This window comes from Sinocyclocheilus grahami, unplaced genomic scaffold (genome assembly GCF_001515645.1).
Source record: "Sinocyclocheilus grahami isolate Dianchi unplaced genomic scaffold, SAMN03320097.WGS_v1.1 scaffold576.1, whole genome shotgun sequence".
NCBI lineage: Eukaryota > Metazoa > Chordata > Actinopteri > Cypriniformes > Cyprinidae > Sinocyclocheilus > Sinocyclocheilus grahami.
The window spans coordinates 400,723-410,926 of record NW_015505755.1 but is presented as its reverse complement, the minus strand read 5'-3'; the positions used below and the strand labels follow the sequence as shown (position 1 = coordinate 410,926).

General features: G+C 35.8%; 1 protein-coding gene across 1 annotated transcript; it reads left to right on the top strand.

Annotated features, from left to right (window-relative positions):
* Window positions 1–951: 951 nt before the first annotated feature.
* LOC107556705 (methionine aminopeptidase 1D, mitochondrial-like) lies at window positions 952–9,666 on the top strand. The gene is made up of 8 exons (XM_016239880.1): window positions 952–1,049; window positions 6,114–6,280; window positions 6,402–6,551; window positions 6,633–6,781; window positions 7,542–7,639; window positions 8,172–8,219; window positions 8,340–8,418; window positions 9,510–9,666. The coding sequence occupies exons 1-8, from the start codon at window positions 1,010–1,012 to the stop codon at window positions 9,586–9,588; spliced, it is 810 nt and encodes a 269-aa protein (XP_016095366.1). The 5' UTR covers window positions 952–1,009; the 3' UTR covers window positions 9,589–9,666.
* Window positions 9,667–10,204: the final 538 nt, after the last annotated feature.

The following is a 10,204-nucleotide window of genomic DNA, read 5'->3' as shown; positions in this document are numbered from 1 at the left end:
TACGTAATCACAAATATCCTTCTGTCTTCTGATTTTCAGAAACAAACATTATTGTTTAGGCTCATTCTCTGTAAAAGTGCTGGTCTGAGGTCTAGTGGTCTTTGCCACCAGCAGGTGCAGCGCTGCCTTGATCTCACACCCCTCATTTATGTTCCCTGGCCTTGGAGAATCAGATCCCCTTTGTCTTGACTCTTTTCACCCATCCTATACACAATGTACAAGCACTCCAGTTAAAATTGAGGGTCATTATGTATGGAAATAAGGCAAAAATGCCTGCTTAACAAGTTAATACACAAGTGTTTTTGTTACGGATGCTCTGTACTTTGATTCTGTGTGTACTGCAACATTATATGCAGTTGGCTTAAAAAAATGAATCAGTATTTCACCTAAATATAGAGACTTTTCCCTAGTTTTTTCCCCTTTAAGACAGAAGACATAATGCACACTGATATTTAATACAAATGCAGTGCTGATTCTTCTTTGCAATTAACCAAAAATAAAAAAAATAGATTAATAATAATTTAAATAAAATTTTAAAACAATATTTCATCAAAATGTAACACACTAAAGACTCAAATCAATGTTACAGTTTATTATTATTATTATTATGATTATTATTTTGTTAATTGCAAAGAATCACCACTGCATTTGAAATACAAAGAACATAAAATGAAAAGAAAAGTACATACAAACAGGTAGGCTCAACAGTAAGAAAGATACGATCATAGTCTTTAGACGTTTGTAAAAAAAAAAGTTAAAATATAAAATAGGCCAAATAAAAAGAACATAAAAAATAGGCTACTTGAAAAGGAGTAACGTCAATTTCAGGAAATGTTATGGCATATATGGGTACAATTAACATTTTTGCCCACTTTAGTGTTTACATTCAAGTCAGATTTGTATCAATAAATATGCTACGTATAAAACAAATCCCTTCATTTTCAACTCTAGTGTAAAACATCCGCTACTGTTTGTTTGAAAGAGCACGTGACTCTCCTCTGTGGAAAAAATGGCTGCGCCCTGCGCCGCTCAATGCTTTTACAGAACAGGTAGGTTTACAGGTTACTTGAGAAAAAGTTAGACTTATTTGTAGAGCATAAACACTCCGACTCAGACCATGGCAAGCCAGTGACCCAAACGAGACAATTTCCGCTCTTATCTAATGATTAATGATCGCTTAACTGCAGTCACGCGGAATATATTTATTAATATAATAAAATACAAACCTTACATCCGAATAAGTGCTGTTTAACAAGCTGTGGCATCGCTCGGTGACTGTGTCGCTATGTAGCAATGTCGGTAAGCCAAATTCAGAGAGTCACTTTCTACCACTAACGCTTTTCACACATGCAATCAAACACTTGATAGAAAGTTACAAGACCATTAAGTTAATCTTTATGATTCGGCATGAACACACCTCAACTGACACTGATATTCAGTTATTTTATTTTATTTATTATATATATATATATATATATATATATATATATATATTAACTTGTAATAATATTTCACAATATTACTGTTTTTATTTATGATCAAATAAAAGCAGCCTTGGTGAACAGAAGAGACTTCTTTAAAAACAACAAAAAGTAAACCTAATTCCAGGTTCAAACCGGTAGTATATGGTATGTGTCATATATGCAGGGTCATAGGCATAGACATAATGGCCAATTCAGATTATTATACTTTTATATTTAATCCCTCCAATTTTGATCATTTGCGCTGTATCCCAATTTGCCTATTTTTTTATGCACTACATTTTGGAGTTTTAAACAAGAATACAAGAAGGAGACTGCAGCAGGAAGGCTGGACTCATGGCACTGTCTTGGAGCTCTTTATTGTTTGCTGGTTTGGCAGAGTCCAATAGAAGTAAATAGAGAAAGAAAGAAGCATACAATCCTCCCTGTCTGCTCAGCCATTTTTTTTCTTTTTTCTTGTACATTTAAGTGAATTATAACCCAAAGTGAATTGTTGGGTTTCCTGACAAAGAAGCTGTCATATGTCAGTAAGATAGCTAAATAAATAAGAACAGGCAAATATATGTATTTCATATTTCGGTTTGTTATTTAATGTAATTTAATGATGTTAACACTTTTCTTTCAGGGATTTCAAGGACTTTTCTTTTTAAATTATTTTTAAGGAACATTTTAGGACACACAAGAGCATCCATAATGAACAATACAGTAAATGCACAAACAATTACCCAGTTGACAATGATTATTAACAAGCAGAAAATGGTTTAGCTGGTTCACACTTAACCCTTTAAACCCCAGGTGTCCCGCTGAAAAAATTCAAAATCAAATTACTAAGCAACCCCTGAATGGAATAACACAGATAGGTATCACGTTAAAGCTTAGAATCTCAACTTTTTAATGAATGTAATGTATTTTGATCAACTCTTAACGAGCGCTAAGCAGTCCCTCTAAACCAAGTGTACCACGGGCGGGAATAAACTGGAGCGATTTTTTTGTACAAGAAGTCAAGCCCAGACCCAAATGAAAATAATATATTGATGTCACCATTTTACTTGTAACTTCATAAAACATGATCAGATCGTGGAAAATTAGGCACCATTATTTAGAGCAGATTCCGATTAAAAAGAGCCCAAAACCATATATAATCTGCCATTTACATCTAAAGATTTTCCTCGTGAATTTATAACACGCATAAAACTGCACAGGCACCATGTAGTTTAGCCCCAAAAAAACTCTAAGGTAGCTGTCATGTGGCGATTTCGCTTGTAACCTCATAAAACATGCATATATCATAGAAAAAGACACGTCATTATCTGCAGAAAATTCTCCCGATTAAAAAGACCAAACTCACCATAATCCATCGCTCAGATCTAAATATATCTCTCATAAAGCTATAACACATAGAAAAGATTTAGGTCATGTAGCTTAGCAAAAAAATCAGAGGTTGCTGTCCTGTGCCGTTTTAGCTCGTAACTTCACCAAACACGCATAGATCTTGAAACCCGCACAGGATTATATTCAGAAAATTCTCCCGATTAAAAAGAGCCCAAATGTACCACAATCCGTCGATCAGATCGAAAGATAGAGCTGTAACACATGAGAGCAGACAGGCGCACTTGAGGCGCTGCAAAGAAAAACAGCTTAATGCTTCATGTTGCTTTTTCATTCATAACTTCAGGAAACATGCATAAATCTTGAAAAACCGCACGTCATTACTTTCAGAAAACTTCTCCCGATTAAAATGAGCCCAGAGATACCATAATCAGTCCATGAGATCTGAAGATATTGCTCATATTGCTATAACACATAAAACCCAATGGGCGCGCTTCAGGAGCAGCAGGACAAATAACTGTAGTTTGACTTTGCGCTTTTATTCATAACTTCATGAAACATGCATAGATCATGGAAAATTGCACGTCATTATTTTCAGAAAATTCTCGAATTCGTTCATTGGCTCTAATTATATGACTTACCATGTGATGTTATGACACACACGAAACCATTGAATTGAGAAAAACATTCATAACTTCACGAGACATGCATAGATCATGGAAAATGGAAAATTCCCTCGATTAAAATGAGCCCATTCATACCATAAGCTGTCATGTAGATCTAAAGATATTCGTCATCGGGTTATAACACATAAAACTCCAAATGCGCACGTTGCAATATTCTCATGTTTTTTTTACGCTTATCATTTCATGAAACATGCCCCGATCGGAAAATGGCATATCATTATTTACAGCAGATTCTCACGATTGAAATGAGTCCAAAATCAAAACAATCCATTGCGACTTTTGTGTGTAAATAATACCTAAACCCATGAATTGAAGAAATCAGTTGGAGAGCTCTATTGGACACTTGGCAAGCAGAATGTAAAACATATAATGTTTCTGTTTATTTTATCTTTTATATAACATTTTAAAAAAATAATTAGGTATCATTTTTAAAGGTTAGAAATTCAGCTTTCGAAATATGCATTCAACCATTTTGATCAACTCCTAACCAGGGGTGCGTTTCCCAAAACCATCGTTAAGCTAACTATGGTCGTTAGTTCCATTGAATTCTATTAGCAACGACGGAACATGCGACCATAGCTGCTTTCGGGAAACGCACCCCATTGCTGCCTAGTTCCTCTAAACCTGAGCGGACGCCCCCTAGCGAAGAAAAAAACAATAAGCATATTTTTCAAAATATCTGCCTTAAAGGGAGGGGGTAAGCAGATAAACATCAAATTTTCATTTTTGGGTGACCTATCCCTTTAATCAACACAAATAGGTTTCATTTGAAAGCTTAGAGTCTGACCTAGCTGCATTATTCATTAAACTTTTATGACATTTATGTTGTTTAAGAACTAATGCAGCGATTGATTTTCTACATTATAATAATATACAAAATAATAGAACTTCATAATAATAGAACTCATAGTCCTGAAGTAAGGATTATATATTATAGCTAAAGCACAAGACTAAGTCTAAAGTCGACCACACACATACACAAAGGGAATTCAGTTCAATCCACATCCTTGGCCACATCCTTTGCTGTCTACCACCCAAATTGTTGTCACTACACACAGCCACTACCCCACCCTGGGTTAACCCACTACTGCCTTTATTATAAACCCCCAGTCGCCCCTTCACTGGTTCTGAACTACTTCCTTCATCCCTGGTATTTTCATTTTTGTAACTCAAGTCCTCTCCTGTGTATAACTGCACTTATTTTGGGCTTTTGACCACTGTGTTTTGGTCACAGTTCATTTTAACTTTTAAAAAAAAAAAAATTCTAAAGCCAAAACTCTGCAGTCCTTGTTGGCATGAGTTACAACATGGTTGTTGATGTGTGGTGGTGGATCTCAGATTATTTTCGTTTGTGGTTCAGATTCAAAATTAAGCATATTATGTGAGCATCACTGCATTGTGTAATTGTATGGACTGTTTGTTTACATTGCAGCTGTGTTATTCTTGTGAGAGAGGGAATGGGTTTGGCACATGATTCACAGGTTTTGAGAATATGTTAACTTGACAATGTTCATACATTTGATTTAAATGCCCTGCAACATCATCAAACACAGACACTCGAGTCATGCAAGTGTAGTTTAGAATATTATGATGTTCTCATTTTGTTTCTCATAGTTGAGGTATACCTATGATGAAAATTACAGGCCTCTCTCATCTTTTTAAGTGGGAGAACTTGCACAATTGGTGGCTGACTAAATACTTTTTTGCCCCACTGTATATATATATATATATATATAATGCAATTCATCTATATGGATTTTATATATTTAAATTAGTGCTACAAAATAATCAATTAAAAAGTTAACTAATTAACTGCACAAGTTAATTTCTCCGACCAAATGACTTCAACATACCTGACATCGTAATTATGATATCCCAACTCATAAATACAAACTTCCCAGGAGGATTTGAATGCAGCGATATTTACAGGTTAAGAAGTTGCAATTATGATGTCAAATGGGGATGATGTCACTTTGGTTGGAGCAAGATTTCTTACCTCTACTTCTACAGCATGATTAATTAAGTGTTTTTGCATTTTTATGTTTTTATTCAGTTTATGGTCAAATGAATCATTATATTCTATTGTAATTGTACAAAAATATTGTATTTTGTACGTGCAAATTTATTGTTGTAAATGGAAAACATATTTAATTAATTTAAACAAATTTACCGTCAACATGAATGCTGCATCTTTTGTGTCTGCCATATTTTCTCACTGAAACACTGGGGAAAAGACATTCACAAATTAATGCATTGTTTTTCACAGCTCTAATTTAAATGAATCTAGTTGGTCATACTCAATAATGTAGTGCAAAATTACCAAATTTTTGGCAAATGCCAGCGACTTTTTTTTAACTTTTTTTATTTCCTTTTAACTGTCACTGTGTTCGAAATCTCATACTGTCTAGTAGGTACTATATTTGGTTTGGAACTTGCTTTGCTTAGCTTTTTTTATTTCAACATCGTATAAAGTGATCTCAATATATCAATGTACTCAAGTGACCTTTGGACTGAACATGTACATTTACTTGAATTTGGTATCACACTTCACACCTCTGAGAAATCCACTTTGCAGTGCATTATCACACCATTTGTTAATCTTTTTTGCTGTGTATAGGTGGTGCAAGCCTGCTCCAGAGAGCAGCACAGCTGCCCAGCTGCTACAGAAGCTCATCTGCTGTCCACCAATGCCCACCTCACCGATGTTTCTTCTGGAAGAAATGGAATAGTTCCCGCAGTGTGGTCCGGCCTGGTGTAGTGCGCCCCTCTTATGCTGTACCAAAGGTAATTGTGGCCTCATCAAGTGACGCTAACAATTTAATGTTGATTAGTTTGGAAAAAGAATAGATTTTTGAGCTTTATGCATCACGAATGATCTTTATGTATGTATGCTCTCTTCTCTCAGCACATCCAGAAGCCGGACTATGTGTCATCCAGCAAAGTGCCTGAGTGGCTAGATTACATAGAGATTAAAGATGAGGAGCAGATCCAAGGATTGAGACGAGCATGTCAACTAGCCAGACATGTACTGCTGCTGGCAGGAAAGAGTTTGAAGGTATACTCTACACTTACCTGAAATTTGAGAACGTAATGTTGAATAAGCTTGATGTGACGCGTCATATTGTTTGTTTTCTAGGTTGGTATGTCGACAGATGAAATAGACTTTATAGTCCATCAGGAAGCCATTCGTCACAATGCCTACCCCTCTCCTTTACATTATGGGGGCTTTCCGAAGTCAGTCTGTACCTCTGTTAACAATGTAGTATGCCATGGCATTCCAGACAGGTAACTCAGTGCTATCAAGCGGAAGTGATTTGTTGTGACTGCATGTCTATACATTTGTTTGTTAGTATATGTGTCAATGGCATGGAGCAGTCCTGCTGCTGAAGGGCCAACAAACTGCAGAGTTTAGCTACAACCTGCTCTAAAACCCCTGCCTAGACATTTCTAGCAGAGATGGTTCTATTACTGGTAGATACCAACCTCTGTGGTTCTACCATTTGAGAAAATGTAACGGGCAACTTGTTTCACACGTGCCTTGATAATCACATTGTAGCCTTGACATCATTACAGGAAAAAAGCACTTAGACCTCTCTTTCACTCCTCTCAATCTCTCACTTTTATTTTTTTTATCATGCTGGCACCCTAGCATCCTCTCTCCAGCTCTCTCTTTGCAATTCTTTGTCTCTGTCTTTTATTCTTTCTCTTTCGTCTTTTTCTTTTTGTCTGTTACACACCTTTGTCCTCTACCTTCCCCCTCCCGCCTCCCAGAATATAAAAAAAACAACTATTCGAGAACATTTCAAGCGTGCCTTACTCACAGTGAAAAGCTGTCTGAAATGTTACTTACATGTAGGCAACATGGTGAAATTTGACATTTCAAAGGCAGCGCCCTAATTGTGTGTAGGCTCATGGGTAAACCAGACTTTTTTTTACCCAATATCCAAAAAAGGAAAATACACAAGCAATTTATCACACATCAACCAAGATAAACCTGGCTAAACATACATTTGAGTATTTATTTTGTTTTGTTTCTGAATTACAGCAAAATAGCGAATTCAAATGGATTTTGTGTGTGTCCATATTTTATCGGCCATGGGATCGGCACATATTTCCATGGTTATCCAGAGATATGGCATCATGGTGAGAGTTAAACTTTTATTTTATGTATTAATTTATTTTAACTTAATATTTAGAAATTGACTTGAAAGGGATACTTTACTGAAAATGTCATGTCCAAACCTGTATGCCTGAATTTCTTCTGTAGAACGCAAGATATTTGGAAAAAATGTCACAGGGTGTTTTGTTGTTGTTTGTGCTTACAATGCAAGTCAGTAATCTAATTTCATTGTCCTTATAATGAAAGTCAAAGATCTTATATAGTTTGGATGCTAATATCTTCTTTAGTGCAGGTTTAGATTAATGACTGTTAGTAAATGATGACAATTTTAAGTTTGGGGTGAACTAACCCTTTAATTTATCTATGAGCTTTACTTCTAAAGCTAATTCATTTGTTAAACTCTATTGCAGCCATTTGAATACAATTGATTAATGTGATAAGCTAAGATGTTTTACCATTAATTAGGGTAATGGTGCAAGGACCCTTTGAATTACTCTGTTTATATACAGTAGATGATTTTCTTTTGGTGGTTCATGCTTCTTTTCTCTTTTACAGCCAATGACATTGACCTACAGATGGAAGAGGGCATGTCCTTCACCATAGGTCTGTGTGTGTACTCATCATTGTTTTAGATGACAGACAGATTGAATGTTATTAAGAACATCAACGGAAGCATGCATTTGTACATTTCAGGAAGTTAAACCATCCATCCATTTTTTCCAGAACCCATTCTTATGGAAGGATCCTCAGAATTCAAGATCCTGAGGGACAAGTGGACCGCTGTTTCTGTGGATGACAAAAGGTGCATGTTGTGTTGAATTTCCTCTCCCACACTTCTCTCACCACCTTTCTAATGAGAGCCCAAATGCAGCCATTTAAATGTAGCCTACATTAATCATTCATTACTTCATACAAGAATAAGTGGCCAATTTCTACTGAGAATCTTCAAGAACTTTATTTCTATTGGCTGTTGACATTTAGCTTGGAAAGACTGAGTACCCTCAGAATTTGAAGCACATATAGAGAGTTAAGTGCTCTGGGATAAACTTTCCTTTAACTGCATATATTTCACTGGAGAGCACTTCAGTGTAAATTGCAAATGAGCTGATTGCCCTGTTGGCAGGTGAGAGCAGAGTGTTACTACTTGGTCAGTGGTTGATTAGAGCTCTGATTTTTAAGGTTGAGTGGGGTAATATGCGATATAAGAAAATGGATACATTAGACTCCGAGGCCCCTTCGTGATTTACTGAATAAGGACTCACAATTTCTTCCTTACAAAATATTTTTGAGCTTGGCAGAACTAGACAATATTCATAAAATGTATAAAAACTCTAATGGTGTTATAAGATTGTATTATTATTATTGTTGTGACTTTTGTATTATTATTAATTTATATAACTTTTCTAGGTCTGGAAAATCACATTCATTATGATATAAAAGTTATCTAAGTTTGCCGTGGCGAGTGTTACTACTTGGTCAGTGGTTGATTAGAGCTCTGATTTTTAAGGTTGAGTGGGGTAATATGCGATATAAGAAAATGGATACATTAGACTCCGAGGCCCCATCGTGATTTACTGAATAAGGACTCACAATTTCTTCCTTACAAAATAGTTTTGAGCTTGGCAGAACTAGACAATATTCATAAAATGTATAAAAACTCTAATGGTGTTATAAGATTTTATTATTATTATTGTTGTGACTTTTGTATTATTATTAATTTATATAACTTTTCTAGGTCTGGAAAATCACATTCATTATGATATAAAAGTTATCTAAGTTTGCCGTGGCCCCCTGGTGGGCCCTGGACCTGTTTGAGAACCAGTGGTCTTAGAGGAACAACTGAATCTCAACATGTTTACCTGTGTGTTTGTTTTCTTGTGTGATAATGCTCAGATCGGCCCAATTTGAACACACGGTTGTCATCACCAGCGATGGTGTAGAGATTCTGACCAAACTACCAGATGAAGATTGACTGGACAAGAATATGGAACATCTTGAAGTGTGACTTGTGAGATGGATCTGAGTTTTTAGAGTAATAGAATCTGTTATTTAAATAAATGTTTCTTGCCATTTATCCAATGTTTTATCTTATTTTATTAGCCTGACCAAATGGCATGGAACAGCTGTGCAGCTCCACGCTGCGTTTTTACATTATGAATTAATAAGGTTAATTGTTTAATGCATGTAGGTTATTGTGTAATGAGTTTCAAAATCTCTTCACTATTCCAAACTCTTTGGTTTCTGATGTCATCTCTGACTGAACTCATTGAAAGCACAGGGAATGAAATGTCATTATGTCTTATTATTATGGCGGGGTTTCTCCGTACATCATAATATTACCCCGCAGTAATGTAGTTAGCGCTGTGCATCTCTCGAGAGGTGATTATATTTATGGGCCATGGGTTCCCGTATGAGCCATGTGTAGCGTATCAAGAATACCCTATAATCATATATCTGCTTCAGGACAACATTGGCAAACTGCTTATGCTGTCTGACATTTGACAAGAGTTGGAATTCTGCTGTCTGAAATCCGCATGTAATAGCAGTGTTCATAGCTTTCAGTCTTACAATTTACGTTTTTAAGTGTG